General features: G+C 37.6%; 2 protein-coding genes across 2 annotated transcripts; one reads left to right on the forward strand and one right to left on the reverse strand.

The window, feature by feature from the left end:
* The first annotated feature begins 6,757 nt into the window (after positions 1 to 6,757).
* LOC149401358 (uncharacterized) lies at positions 6,758 to 7,072 on the forward strand. The gene has a single exon (XM_089610678.1). The coding sequence runs from the start codon at positions 6,758 to 6,760 to the stop codon at positions 7,070 to 7,072; it is 315 nt and encodes a 104-aa protein (XP_089466804.1).
* A 5,429-nt stretch (positions 7,073 to 12,501) lies between these two features.
* Positions 12,502 to 14,157, reverse strand: LOC149401359 (uncharacterized). Its single transcript, XM_089610679.1, has 3 exons — positions 14,047 to 14,157; positions 13,515 to 13,983; positions 12,502 to 12,515 (listed from the first exon to the last, which is right to left on the reverse strand). Exons 1-3 carry the CDS (start codon positions 14,155 to 14,157, stop codon positions 12,502 to 12,504), a joined length of 594 nt encoding a protein of 197 aa, XP_089466805.1.
* Positions 14,158 to 15,371: the final 1,214 nt, after the last annotated feature.

Consider the following 15,371-nt stretch of genomic DNA (forward strand, 5'->3'; position numbering starts at 1 on the left):
TGTATCATTTTTTTTTCTTTTTCTCAGAATTATGTATCCAATCTAGTCACTCTTCATGGGTTTACAGTACTTGTACCAATTTTTAAAAGCCAACCGCAATGAAATGAATAACTAAGTATCTCAACTAACAAATAGTCCCTTTATCTTTTATGATGAATATGATGTACTTTAACAAATGATGTTTATTACGAGTAGCTAATTGGAATTTGGAATACACAATCTTAGAGGACTAGAAAGTAAAATTTACATGTAGAATAAAGATCAGAAGTCATTTTGGTTCTATCTTTGAAACCAAAGTGATGAAATGAGTGGCTCGCGATCTTTTAAGTCATATGTACCGTTTCTTTCCGAGAGTTGGTTCCTCTGAATGCAAGGAACGTGTTCGGAGTGGAAGACGACAAGCCGATCCCCAAATGTGAGGCAATCATCCAGAGGACTTTGAACAAGTCGGAGGAGGCGGAGAGGAGCAAGGACAAGAGCTACAAGGTGGAGATGGGTTCCTACCTGTTGGATCTTTTTGCGGCTGAGTACGACGACCTCTTTGATCTTGGCTTCGGTGTCGAGTTAACCCAAGTCCTCGCCAACTGCAAGAACCTGCCTGGGGCGCATCTACGGCATCGACTGCTACAGCCGCCTCGACTGGCCCAAGTGCTCCCTCGATGACATGCCTCAGGACATCTCCTCGAACTCGTCAAAGCTCCGAAATGTCCTAAGCAGCTCCACGAGGATCGGGTTCAACCCGAAGTTTTCGACAAGGATCGGGTCCCCATGAAGTTTTCGACGAACAAGACAAGGAAGTACCACCACAGCTTGAGCAATCTTGAGCTGACCTGGACGAAGCAGAGGAGCGAGGATGCAGAGCTTATCGAAGAAATCCCGGACGAAGCTTTAGAAGCGGACAAGGACACTTTCGATGAGAACCCGGACGAGGATCTCGTGGAAACTATCATCGGCAGAGAAGGATCGGGGTGTGTTGCGAAGCGGCGACCGAGGTATGTGATGATTGTGAGCAAGCAGAAATCGTCAAATGAAAATAAATGGAGATCTGTGTCCTGAGACTATATATATTTCCAACAGTTACAATAAAGCTTTAACAAATGAAAAACTGAAACTCGTTGCGTTTTACAATCTTATTTGTTAATCTTCTCTAGCTTATTCACACTTTAATAATCTAATCAAGCTCATTATGTATGGTTTTGCGGAAGAGGAGGTTGATAAAGATCGAAAATTCTAGAGATGAAGAATCAAGATCTATTATCCCTTACTTAATTTGATTTTTTTTCTTTTTTATTTCTATTATGAAATATTTTACTCCCACGGTCATGGATAGTAAAATTTTATATTATTTTTCAATTGAATTTTACTTTCATGAATATTGGTAAAACTTTTTAACAACATGTATTAAGAAGTCATAACACTATTTTAAAATAAATTTATCAATTAATATCTATAATCACCACGTGCGAAGCACGTTCTACATCCTAGTATATATATATATATATATATATATATATATATATATATATATATTAAAATAATAAGGGTATTTTAGTGTTAGTCCCTTTTGTTTTGACTATTTATTTATTGCTCTTGTAATCTTTTAGTGACTATTACATATATGAAAATCTAGCTTGCTTTTGTCTCTCCCTCTCTCCCAAATTCCTTTTCCTCTTCTTTTTGCAAATTCTACACGGAATTAGAGCGCATATCTTCTCACCTTCAAATTGGTTGCGGTAGGATAATAACTTTGGGTCTGTTTTCAGCTTCGATTTTAGGGGATTTCGCATCGTTTTTGGGGATTTTTGCACTGATTTGATCATCGCCGTGGTATGTACTCTAGTTCGCTCTCTTCAGTATCTTTTGTCGATTCTAGATTTGGGGATTTATTTGTTGCTACTTCGATATGGCTGGTGTCAAGGATGATTCGCTTCGGACGATTAATGTGCAATTAACCGTATAGAACTATTTGTATTGTAGCTATATTATGCGAAATTTCTTGAAAGGGAAGCTCATGTGGGGTTATTTTTTTGAAACCTACACGAAACCGACGAACAAGAAAGATGAGGATTTTGCTGAACGGTTGGATATTTGGGATGCCTCTAATTTCAAAATCATCACTTGACAACTCTGTCCAACAGTCGATTGGTGTTCAGCTAACAAAATACGAGACGTCTAAGGAGGTTGGGAGCACTTGGGAGGCTTGTACACAGAGTCTAACTTCGCAAAGCAATACTGGTTGGAAATAAACAGTCGTGCTCGTCAACAAAATAGTATGAGTATTCAAGTTTTATTCTGCTATGTCTAGCCTTAGGGACCAACTTCCTTTGAGCGAATTGGCTGAATGACGAACATTTACAACCTAGATTGCTCGACGGGAGGAGAAACGCCTTGTTTAGTTTCCGATGTCTGTTCGGGATGAGTTTGAAGGTCTTCGTGGTACTATGCTGCATCGCACTCTTCTACCCTCAGTTGATTCTGAGGTTAATGAATTGCTGGCTGAAGAGATGCGCTTGAAGTCTCGTGATGATAGGGGATGCATTCACAAAGGAATTTCGCCTCCTGATGATCTCTATGTTCTTGTAGTCTCTCACCACCCTCAATCAACACAAGACTCAAGCCACGCCTAGCTATGAAAAATGCAGCTTTTGCAAGAAAAAGGGAAATTGGAAGACAGAGTGTCTGAAGCCGTTGAATAGGTTGCAAGCACCTTCATTGTGGAAATCTGGCAATCAGGCTCCGCGACCCACTCATGCTATGTCTCCGTACATGGAAGCTGTTATTCCACCTGCAGACTATGAAAAATCTCCTGGTACCTCGATTACTACACTCACAGAGCAATTTCAGAAGTTCCATGCCTCGCATCCACATGCCATGTAACCCCCTCCCACATAGGGTTTCCCCCTAGTAACACATCAGATACATCTTCCTCTCTTGACTATGGAGTCTCACATCACATGTCACATGACTCTAAATCCTTTTCATCCATATAATCTGCTTCCTCTATATCTGTCATGACTGCTGATGGTACTCATATGCCATTAGTAGGGATTGCTTCCATTTGCACCTCTAAAATGTCTTTTTCCAATGTTTGCCATATTCCAAAGATACATTGAATCTGGCCTCAGTTGGTCAATTGTGTGATTCTAGCTTCTTAGTTTCATTTTTTCATTCTCGTTTATATGTGCAGGGGGGGACAGACCATAGGAAGGGGGGGACTTTACATCTTAGATGAGCTGAGAGTTCCTGATGTTGTAGCTTCTAGTGTTGACATGTCTCTTTTCGTTTGAGTCCTTCATCTTCTAGTTTTTATTTATGGCGTTCTCGTCTTGGACATGTTTCTTGTTCTCGTTTAAAGTACTTAGCATCCACTGGAGCATTAGAAAATTTGCATACTCGTGATTTTTCGGATTGCAATGGTTGTAAGTTAGTCAAGTTTTCTGCTTTACCCTTTACTTAAAGTGTCTTTGTTTCTCCCGCACCTTTTGATCTAGCACATTACGATGTTTAGGGACCCTTGGTTGTTCCTACAAAGGGTGGATCTCGGTGCTATGTCTATTTTAATGATGATTCTAGTCGTTTTTGTTGGGTTTATCTTATGAAACATCGTTCTGACTTTCTTGGCATTTATCATATGCTTCATGCTTTTGTTAAAACTCAACATAATGCTGTCATTAGGTGTTTTCGGTGTGATTTGGGTGGTGAATATACGTCTAGTCGTTTCTCTAATTTGCTAGCTTCTGATGGTACTTTCGATCAAACCCCTTGTACCGATACTGTTAGGAATTCTTGCCCATGAGAGGTAATGAATAAATCATAAATGATTACTAAATAGAATAATGGTTTACTTTATTAGCATCATATAATTAGAGGGTTGAGCGTTGAATATCAGAATCAATAGCAACTATCATCCGTAGCCTCAGTATTAAACTAAGTCACGTGTTGGGCCCCTGAGTTTGGGCGCCTACTTTGGGTATTAGTCACCCAATATTCTCACTTTAATTAGTTGTTAGATTTGTGGAAAATAAATCTGGTAACTAATTAAATAAGAGAGAGAATAATAATTGTAGAAATATTCTCTCCCCATTAAATAAGGAAATAAGATATTGTCATTTATTCTCTCTCATAATTAATTTCCTAATATCTAGGATATTCTCTCCATTAAATAAGGAAATAAGATATTATTCCCATTAAATATAGGAGAAAAATAAGGAAATAAATATCCTAGATTATGATCTGATGCATGAGAGAAAAAGAAGGATTTGTAGTCAAGATCCAATGGCTCATGCTTAATTACAAAATAGAAAAGAATAAAGGAGAATTAAATATCTCTAGGATCTTCTTAGAATATCTTCTTTCTACCACTATAAATAGGGGTCTAAGAGGAAGCATGATATACACTTTTGTAGAGGCAAAATTTCGTCCATCACACCTAGTTTGGACGAAATTCTCTCTCTCTCTTCCTCTCCCTCGGAATTCCGTGATTCCGTTCTCATAAACACGGTACGATCTGAAATCATAAATCAGAGTCGTAGTGAGATTCAGAGTGTGCCCACACTGTATTCTTGTTCGTTTGGAGATTACGCTTCGGAAGACTAAGGTGCCATGGAGGCGTAAATAAGAAGATCCCGAGAGTTTCAGAGACATCCAGAAGGTCCGATCATAGAAGACGACACTAGGAGGCTGAGACGAGATGAGAAGAAGATGAGGAGCTCGAGGAGATCCCGATTCAGAAAGCTTAAGGAGAAACCCATAAGTTTTCTAATAACTCGCCTCTTTATATTGGTTTCTTGACATATATGCGCTCTTGGTTAAATTAATTGAACAAAACGAGATCATGTTTTAATAACCTTAATTTATTAGCTAAGTGCGTAATTAATTATTTTTCTGCACGGTTATTAATTTTGGGTGAATAATCAACAACCCCTTGTGTTAGAGCGATTGTTCGTGTCATCAACCAAGCCGGTTTTTTCACCAACAAGTGGTATCAAAGCTAGATGTTTTGTTTAATTAATCGATTCTTTCTCGTAATTAAATATGGTTTGAATGAAATCATATATAGATATGAGTTTCATGCAATTTAATATATGATTATGTGAATTGTGATTCATGGTTATTTGATCCTTGCTTTTCTAGATTTTATGTTAAACCAAAAATTCAAAGGGTATAGGTTTTATGTAATTTATATTATTAGTGCTGTAATCCGACGAGCTCGACGTTCTTGATCACGACGATCGGCGAGAGACGGACTCATGACGAAGGACCAAAGAGAGCATCCACGGCTACACACAAGGATGGTCAATAATGATCGTCCTTCCCGTGACTCCCAGACGAAGCACGGCCTCTCGGCCGTGTTCTCGTGCCGGGCGGTCCGGTGCTGCCACAAGACTTCCATGCCCTAGGGCAAGTGAAGTGGATTCTTCCAGGCCTCAGCTCGGAAACCCTAGTGGGCCCATGGGCCCACTTATGTTTTAAAAAACAAATAATCGAAAAAAATAATCTTAAGTTTTAAATGTTTTATTTAATTAATTGTATGGGTTGGGCCATAATGATTTTTATTTAAAACATTAGTAAATAAATTATTATGATATCGATTTATTTTTCAATGGGACATATGAATGGGCCCTTACTTAATTAACTTTTTTTTTCTCGATAAAACTAGAAAAATCAAATATTTTGATATTGATTTATTTTTCTAAGGGGCATATGATTGGACCTAATTGAATCCATGGGTCAATATGATTGGGCTCATCTTGTTTTATTTTATAGAGTCAAATATGATACGATCAAACCAAATCAAACTATGCTTGTTTATATATTGTTTTATGCCATGCTTGATATAACTTATTAGAACATGCTTTGTGGGTTATCATGGGCTTTCCTTCATTTGAAATTGTCTAATATGATTAGGATAGTTGATTAATGAATGAGTTGAACGGATCGGAAAGTTTTGTCACCAAGCCAACAAGAGGCTATGCTGAGGTTAATAAAAGACAATGTATTCCCTCCCAACTGGAAGTTTTTCCGTGATGGAATACCATTAGGATAATCAAGACTAGATGTCACGAAATTCCTAATAACTAAGGTATATCGAAACTTATGTTTTTAAGGGTGGTTTAGAAACACTCGAGTTTTTAATACGGTTTAGTAACTCGAGTGGATCACCTACATTAAAGTGAATGCTAGGAAAATTAAAATACTGAAAGTATATTGAGTCATAGGCCTCCAACATTAATACAACACCGTGAGGGTGGTCTTCCTCGCCTCATGACCGGCGGTCTTTTAGACATAGTGGTCCATTCCCTTCAGAAGGTGTAAGCGCATGCCAATACCAAGGTTGTGTTTCTAACGATAGGAAGAGAAGTGGATCTCGTGCCTGATCTAGGCTTCCCTAGCACGCACAGGCTAAGCTTTGTCTACTGAAATGTTGGGTCAACTCATGTATGAAAAGATCGGTGGTTGTTTCATATGGCCAAAGATTCGTATAAACAGGTAGTTAATGAGCATAGTTATGAATGTACATGAACTGTGACTGCTCATTAATATGAGATGGTTCTCATGTTTACTAGGTGCACTCCGTTACGTCACCATAGTGAAACGGACTGTGGCTATTGGTGAATTACCGTCGAATATAAAAGCTGGGTTCTTTTATTCTAGTGTTCTATCCCATGCTTATGCATTAAGTTTTTATTTTCCTAAATATTATTGATATTTGTTTCTTTTCATATCCCTAATAATTTCGGTTAAAATTTTAGTAATCATGTCGAACCCTATTATGGCCTTGTTGTCGAAACACGTTCTCATTGATGATTACTTCCCGAAGTGGAAGTCGAACCTTAACATCGTGCTGGTGAGTGAAAGCATACGTTTTATCCTCACTAAAGAGAGACCTCCCCTTCCTGCTCCTAATGCCTCCAAGAACTTGAGGGAGGATTATGACAAGTGGGTCATGGCTAACAACAAAGCTATGGCCTACATGCTAGCGAGCATATCTGATGCGTTGCGAACAAAAATGGAAGGGAAAGAGACTGCTTTGGAAATCCTGGACTCGCTGCAGGAAATGTTTGGGATGTAAAGAAAGCAAGCCCGCATAGAGCTCACCCGTAAGTGCACTAGCACTAGGATGACTGTGGGAACCCCGATGACGGATCATGTCATGAAAATGACTAACTACTTCACCGAGGCTGAATTCCATGGAGCACAGATGGATGAGATCACTCACGTGGGAATAATCTTGAATTCCATTTTGAGTGACTTCATACAGTTCACATCCAACTATACCATGAATAAGTTGAGTTATGAACTGTCTCAGCTGTTGAATGAATTACAGACTTTCAAGTCTATCACTCGACATAGGGAAGAACAAAAAGTCAACAAATTATGCTGACAAGAGTTCTCCTCAGAAAACAAAGAAGAAGTGGACTTCTGGTGTTGAGTCATCTCAGGAACGACCTAGTACTTCAAAGGGGAAAGCTCCCGCTAAGAGGGAAAGGAAAAACTTCAAGAGGAGTGGAAAAGGAAAAGATAAGAAGGAGGAAAACGCTGGTAAATGTCACCATTGCAACAGTGATGGCCATTGGCGAAGGCACTGTCCTTTGTACTTGGCCAAGCTTGAGAAAAACAAGAAGAATGCTGGTATGGTACCTTAAAATTTATGAATAAAGATATCTTTAAAATGTTTTTTTAGGATAATTATTCATGAACATACTTCTTCTCTTGTTGCAGAGTAGATCTGATGGAACACACAAGTGTTGATGAGCTTGCTGAACAATGTCGGATTCAAGCCCAAGTTGTAGAGAAGCTGCTACTCCGTCTGAAGATCTAATTTTATGCTAGTTTTATTTTTAGATTGATACTTTGAATATGTTGATGTGTCTTTATCATCCGAGGTTTTATGAACTGTAGCCTTCGTGGCTATTTCAGATATGATGAGTCTCTTATTTTCTGTTATACATTACATTATGTTTTTATATTCTTTTATGGACACATGGTTATGTCATTTGAATACTTTTCCCTGTTTGATTCCAGGAATGCATTTGAATTTTTTGTGATAATGTTTATGCATAAATGCCTTGTGATTAATAATGTGGATGTTATAGAGTGAGAAGGACTTAGTGTTTCGTTCATACACTATAAGTGAGCATTGTGATGTTCTATTAGTTATATCTCTGTTTGAAATTTAATTGGCATTTGATTGATTTATTTCTTATAATTGAATATGTTTATATGTTTTAGAACTCTTTAGAGCTCTGAGAGCGTCTAAAGAAAAGTTACCTTGTTTCGACAATGACGTGTGCGAATAAGAGGTAATAAGGAAACACAACGTAAAGTTAGTGTTGATGATGATGAGTTATTGGGAGCATCTTTGATCCTAGACATTAATACTTCATTAATTGAGTGTGAACTTCCTTAATTGGAACCTAACTACTCTAGTTCACTAAATAAGTGGATGCTTTTTAATTGGAACCTAGCTACTCTAGTTCACTAAATGAGTGGGAGCTTTTTTAATAGGAACCTAGATACTCTAGTTCACTAAATGAGTGAGAGCTTTTTTAATAGGAACCTAGCTACTCTAGTTCAATAATAAGTAAGAGCATCCTTAAAAGGACCCTAGCCACTATGTTTCAAATTATTAAATGGATCATCCTTAATTGGATCCTAGTCACTGTTGTTCGTCAATTAAGTAAGAGGTTCCGAATTTTTGGCCACTTGTTTTTCAATGTATAGGAACACCCTTCACATGATAAAGCTCGTCATTAATGATGAAATTTTTCTATCATTAAATAATTTGAGTGGAAGGATAATTAAAATTACCTTACCACATGGTTCGATAAGTAGAACTTAAGGAAAAACGATACTTTCCTTATGAACATGGTTAATGAAAAAGTAGGAGCACTCTTGCGAGGATCCTCGTCACCTCAATACCATCATCAATATCTTTCACTCAATGAAAGATTTGATCATGAAGATCATAATAACTTAAAAGATGTCATAAACCCAATTTAGTAGATCTGCCAGTTAAGTCTTCGACTTAATGGATTAGAATGGATCTATAAATGGTTGCGTTCAAGCTTAAACAAGCTTAATGGTACAAAAGGGGTTTGAGCGCTTGATTAGAGACATTGGAAATGATAATGCTCTTTTGATACCACGAACTAATTCATTGGGTCTTCCAATTGGAAGTTGAACTGTCCTTGTGGATAAAGTTCTGAAAAACTTATGACATGGATCTAAGTAGTGTAACTACTAAAACCTTCACAAAGATTGATCCAAGAATGTAATAAACTAAGTATGATTGTACTTGAGAGTTTATTGAATGAAATCAATTTTACGAGAATGATCGATATGTGTAACACCTTAAACACGTGTCAACTATTGACACAACGAAATTGACACAGCTGACTGTTCCTATAACCTAAGTTTTAGAAACAACTAGCTCTTTTCATATTATCTCAAATATACTTATTGACATAAGTATATTGCTCAACTAACGAGGCTGAAGACATTGTCGTTATAATGGCTAACCATTAGTCCTTTGACAATGCTCAATTTTCGGGAAATCTAGCAAATGTTTAAAACACGTTGATTTCTGGAAATAGTGAGATACTTAGTTATTATAGATATAGTAGAACCTTGAGTCTTGTGTATATTGAATATGAACATGAACGATAAGGATCGACTATGTAATAACCAAGTAATGGAAGCATGTCAATAAAAGTTCTTAAAAATATGTTCAATGATATCACACTATAGTTAGTGGTGATTAGATTGTAACATGCCGTGGTATAACTAGTCTTGGTGTCAAAGGGATGTACACATGTGATAGGGGACTTATTATCAAGAAGATATAAAGTCTGGTGTATGATCTAATCGTATGCGAAGTGTTAATGTGTTCTATAGTAAACTGATTTACTAATGGACAACTTGAATTGACCTTATAAAGGTAAGTCAATGATCACTTGCAAAGTAGCATGAACTAAAGAATATTAACCGATAAATACGTTGATGAGACACAATCGATAGAGTAATAGATTAAGGTGAGACTCCATATGATGAGAATCTCAATCTTGGTCAGACCTCTAGTTGTCTGTATGACATGGCTAAGAATAAAATGGCTAAAAGGAATTGCCTTATCTTCTCTTGTCAAAGTGGGAGCTTGTTAGAAATTATTGGCCACGAAAGATAATGAATAAATTATAAATGATTACTAAATAGAATAATGGTTTACTTTATTAGCATCATATGATTAGTGGGTTGAGCTCTGAACATCAGAATCAATAGCAACTATCATCTGTAGCTTCCATATTAAACTGAGTCACATGTTGGGCACCTGAGTTTGGGCGGTGAGCTAAAACACGGTCAATGACTGATAAACGCCTAGAAAGCTATATCTAAATTCATATACGTGTAACACTAGTGAAGGTTGATAACGACCTGCGAGCATTCTACACCTATGCTAGTGCTATTTGTTTACTTCTCTTGTAATACTTTAGTGACTTTTACATATATGAAAACTTAGCTTTCTTTTGTCTCCCCCTCTCTCTCTCGAATTCCTCTTCCTATTCTCTTTGCAAATTCAACAATATGGACATTGACTCGTATAAATGTGTTTTACAAACCATGGATGGACTATTTAAAAAAAAAAACGCCATGGACTAATATAAACTATATTTGAAATGAAAGAAAAGAATTGAGTGTATTATTTTTTCCACAACCATCAGTGTACTATTATATACACATGTTAGTTTATTATTACTTGTTAAACTTAGAGATGAAGTTTTAGATAGTGCTAATATCCTAGTCCCCCTTCAACTTTTTTTATATTTTTTTTTTTATTTCATACAGCTTTTAATTTTTAAGCATTGCTTCTGCAACTTGTGATATCTATTTTTTTTTTGTCCATTAGGTAAATAGCCAACTTAAACGTTTGATATTGTTAAATAGTCAATGTTTGATAAATCTTAGATAAATAACCACTGCATTTTATTTACAAACGTAAAATGATTTATGTACTCATAATTAAATTCCCGCCCATTACACTGTTTTTCTTAAGGGAAAATAACACATTTATACCCTGTGTTTCAGTGAAATATCGAGTTTAACACTCGGTTTTCAAAAATGTCGAGTTCATACCATCTGTTTAACTAAAATGACGTATACCATCTGTTTAACTAAAATGATGAAATTATACCCTAAAATAGGCAACAGTGTCACGAATATTCTTTTTATTGACTTTTCATTAACGTTGACTATAATATTTATATATAAACACCAATTATCTTTATTCATTCGCGCCATATATGTGATTTATTTAAAAACTAAAAAATAAACAACAGTCTCTTAAACGTGAAGAACACATAAAGAGGCAAATGGGTAAACATCGATAGTTGATAGTCATCAAAATCGCATATTCGAACAGAGAATCCAGGATTTAGAGTTACAATTCGAACACGGAATGAAGTCATTTCTTAGGAAGTTTGAGTTTCATTATTTAATTTCAATTTAAGGCTATTTTTATTTCAAAATTGAGAATTTGGAAGTTAGTGTACTGATTTAGATTTAATTCGGTTTTTCTTATATAAGAGTTAATATCAATGAAAGGAAGATTTGTGATGCTGTTATTCATTTCAGGGTATAATTTTGTCATTTTAGTTAAACATAGGGTATAATTTCGTCATTTTAGTTAAACAGAGGGTATGAACTCGACATTTTTGAAAACCGAAGGTTAAACTCGACATTTCAGTAAAACACAGGGTATAAATGTGTTATTTTCCCTTTTCTTAATTGAAAAAAATTTCCAATATTATTATCTCGTGCAGTTAATATTCGCACAAATCAAGGGAAGATATCTTATTAAGTCAAATATCACATGCTATCCATTTCATTGATCATTTCAGGAAAAAAATGGAACATGAATGCTACACTGCGGGATAGTGAGGTATGATGAATGGCGAGTTATGTATCTACTTATAGTTTTTTTCCATCGAGATCGCCGACTGAAAATTATCTCTAAAAATGAAGTTTTTCGGTGGACAAGGGTTGTTTCCACGCAGGTAATTTTTCTTACTCATATTCCACTCATCATCTTGGTTTTGTCATATTATAATTCAAATAATCTTTGAAGTTTTAGATATTATGGTTATTTTAATTTTTTACGGTGGTTGTGTAAATCGGACCCATTTTCAAGTTTTATCATTCTGTGAAGCCACCATTTTTGTACGTTGACTACATTATATTTATATGATATTTACGATGTTATTTACAATTATTTACTTGATTCTCGCAAAGGTTCTGGAAATGAGTTGTTTACAATTATTTACACAATCTTCATTTTCTTGTATTCATAGAATGAATAATATGGAGAGGAAAATCGGCCAGAGAAAACGCCAAACAAAATTACGGAACACCTACGTAGATATAGAGACATATTAATTAATAAATTTTGTGCCCCTACGATTTGTAGTTTTGTATACTCGTGACGCTATATTTAATGTAACATTGTATTTACACAGTTTTTACTGCAAATTTATATATAGTTAATTATAGTTTACGGTTATTTACTTCAAAACGATATAAATTGTGAGTTATATGCAAAGTATTTACGGAAAATTGTATATATTAACACTCATTTACAGTTATTTACTTTATAATTACAAAAATTTAGGAAAAAAATTTACTAATTTTATATAATTCAAATTGTGAGTTTCAAAAAAGATTTGAATAGCTTACATGTCTAGTACACACTACAACATTTACAACATTTACCGACGATTTTATTCGTCGGTAATAACCCTCAAATCGTCGCTAAATGTATTTAGCGACGATAATAATCGTCGCTAATTCGCCGTGCCTAAATATATTTAGCGACGATTTAATCGTCGGTAAATATTTAGCGACGATATTAGCGACGATAAAATCGTCCGTAAATGTTGTGACCAGAAGTTTTTTTTCATTTTGAAACAGACAATTAGCGACGAATTTGTCGTCGCTAATTACCGCGGGAAAAAATCCCGCGTCAATTAGCGACGACAAAGTCGTCGCTAAATGTTGTGACGAGAAGTTTTTTTCGTTGTGAAACAGAGTTTTAGCGACGATTTTGTCGTCGCTAATTCACGCGGGAATTTTTCCCGCGCCAATTAGCGACGACAAAGTCGTCACTAAAACGTTGTGTGAATGATATTTAGCGACGATTTTATCGTCGCTAATTATTATTATTATAATTTTTTTTTTCGTCGTTAATTATTTATTTTTTACGGTTTTTTGGTTGTGAAATTCTAAAATGAAAAATCATATAAAAACTAAATTATATTATCCAAATCAACAAGTATATAAAATCCGGTTACGTACGTTTTCGGTTATCGAGAAATATGTAAATAATAAATACACAAAACAACTAATAAACCACTAGTCGCGACGTTTGCTTTGTCGTCCCGCCACTCGTTTTCCCCCTCCTCGACGAGAAACGCTCTTCTGCTGGCGCTGAAGTTCTGTAGGCTGCGGCGTCGGAGTAGACTGACTTGGTCCGCCGGGCGTCGTCTGCTGGCTGGCGTCGGGAGTCCTTTGCTGGCCGCCCGTCGGAGTGCGGACGTCGGGCGTCGGAGTGTGGACGTCGGCCGTCGGAGTCTGCTGGCTGTGGGATGACGGAGCCTGCTGCGAACTCTGCAGAAATTGGGACATGAACGAGCTAAGGTTGAGGCCGGGCACCTGACTCTGTATTGTCTCGGCGAACGCGGCGAGGGTCGATGCCAACACCTCCTGCGAGACATATCCTGGTTGCGACGTCCCAGCCTCCGAACCGTAGACTTCGGCGACTTCAGCCGCCATCCGTGCTCCCTGTGGCACCAAACGTCCGATGCCGGTCAAGTGATCAGTCCGCGAACCCATAATATCGCGGATCGCCTGCTGCTCTAGAACGGAAATATCAACGTCCGCTCCTTGGTGCTCAGCCTCCGCTCGCAACGTGTTGAACCTAGCGACCAGTCGATCCTGATATAATTAACTAGTTAGTATATATTAATCGAAAAATAAGAAAAATAAATGTAAACTTACATAACGTGCGGAGGCTTCAGGAGTCAGCCATTCAGACTTGTCGGACTGATGTTGGCGCTTGTAGTTCGCAAACAAGCTCTCGAATGCGCCTGTCTCGACGCTCTTCTGCATGTAAACAAAACTTCAAGTGTTAGATAATTTTAACGATTTGATGTATCATATAAACATAAAACTTACGTTTTTCATGCGGTGGGTCGAGAACCCAATCGTCCCCTGTCGAGTCTTCGTCTTCTTCTTCGCGCGATTCGCCTTATTCTTCGCTTGTATAGCCTGTTGTAATATAAGTAAACGTACACGTAAATAACAAATCGTTTAATAAACATTCGAGTAACGTAAATGATTCGATATTACCTTAAATTCATCGTTCGTATATCGTTGTATCAGCGTCTCCCATTCGGTGTCGAGCTTAACGGTCTTCGGTTTCAGCGACCGCGCCACCTGTACGCTGCTCTTGCAGTCGATGTCGAACCACGACCGCAATGTATGCCTCCAATCGCGAAGACGAGTCTTCGCGTCTCGAATGATTGCCGCATCGACAATCGCCTTCTTCTTCCCGGTTGCATCACCATCGACTCGAATGTCGTACTTGTCTCGAATCGCTGCTCGGATCTCGGCCTCCTTCGCCGGCCCCACGTTCGCATTCGTCCACCTTGGGACCGTAGGCGAGATCTTGTCTCGGACGACCAACCCGAGCGTGTTCGCGAACGTCGCGAGATCCGGATCCATCTCGCGCTCTGGCTGCAAGAACGACTGAAAGTCCTCGTTATAAATAACGACTTCCTTCACCCCGGGGCGCCGTGCACGCTCAGATCGAAGCCCGACCGTCGGCCCACGCACGGCCGGTTCGATATCCTCGTCTTCTTCTTCGACGCCATCACGTACGGGCGCCGACTGGCAATAATTCGGGAGACGGGCTAAGAAGTCATCCCCACCTCCGCTGCCTCCAGCTTCTGTAGCCGCAGCCATCTGAAATTAAAAAAAAAAATTATTTGGTTATGCATTCTTAATGATTTAAATCAGTTAATTTAGTAAGTAAATGAAAAACGTTATATACTATCAATCATCGTCGTCTGACAAATCATCTTCTTCCATCAAATCTTCGTCCTCAGTTTCTTCATCATCGATAAACTCTTCTTCTTCAATATTCTCCAACAAGTTCACTGCGTCGTTGCTCACGGGCTCTGGTATCGCAGACTGATGACGCGTTGACAGTGAATCTAAATCTAACGGTTCTACTGACAACTGAACTGAAGACGAAGATTGACCAAGAATGAGGTCAATATCAGGAAGATCCCACACATTTCGATGATTACACTCTTCGACGA

The sequence above is a fragment of the Urtica dioica genome, chromosome 4 (assembly GCF_054948205.1).
Source record: "Urtica dioica subsp. dioica isolate 48M chromosome 4, U.dioica_male_clone48M_v1_H2, whole genome shotgun sequence".
Lineage (NCBI taxonomy): Eukaryota > Viridiplantae > Streptophyta > Magnoliopsida > Rosales > Urticaceae > Urtica > Urtica dioica.

Excerpts from the sequence above, each read along its gene's own strand:
- LOC149401358 (XM_089610678.1), top strand. The coding sequence starts at position 6,758 with ATGTCGAACCCTATTATGGCCTTGTTGTCGAAACACGTTCTCATTGAT.
- LOC149401359 (XM_089610679.1), bottom strand. The coding sequence starts at position 14,157 with ATGCAGAAGAGCGTCGAGACAGGCGCATTCGAGAGCTTGTTTGCGAAC. Across the intron at positions 13,984-14,046 it reads CTGAAGCCTCCGCACGTTAT|GATCGACTGGTCGCTAGGTT; the intron begins GTAAGTTTACAT and ends TAATTATATCAG.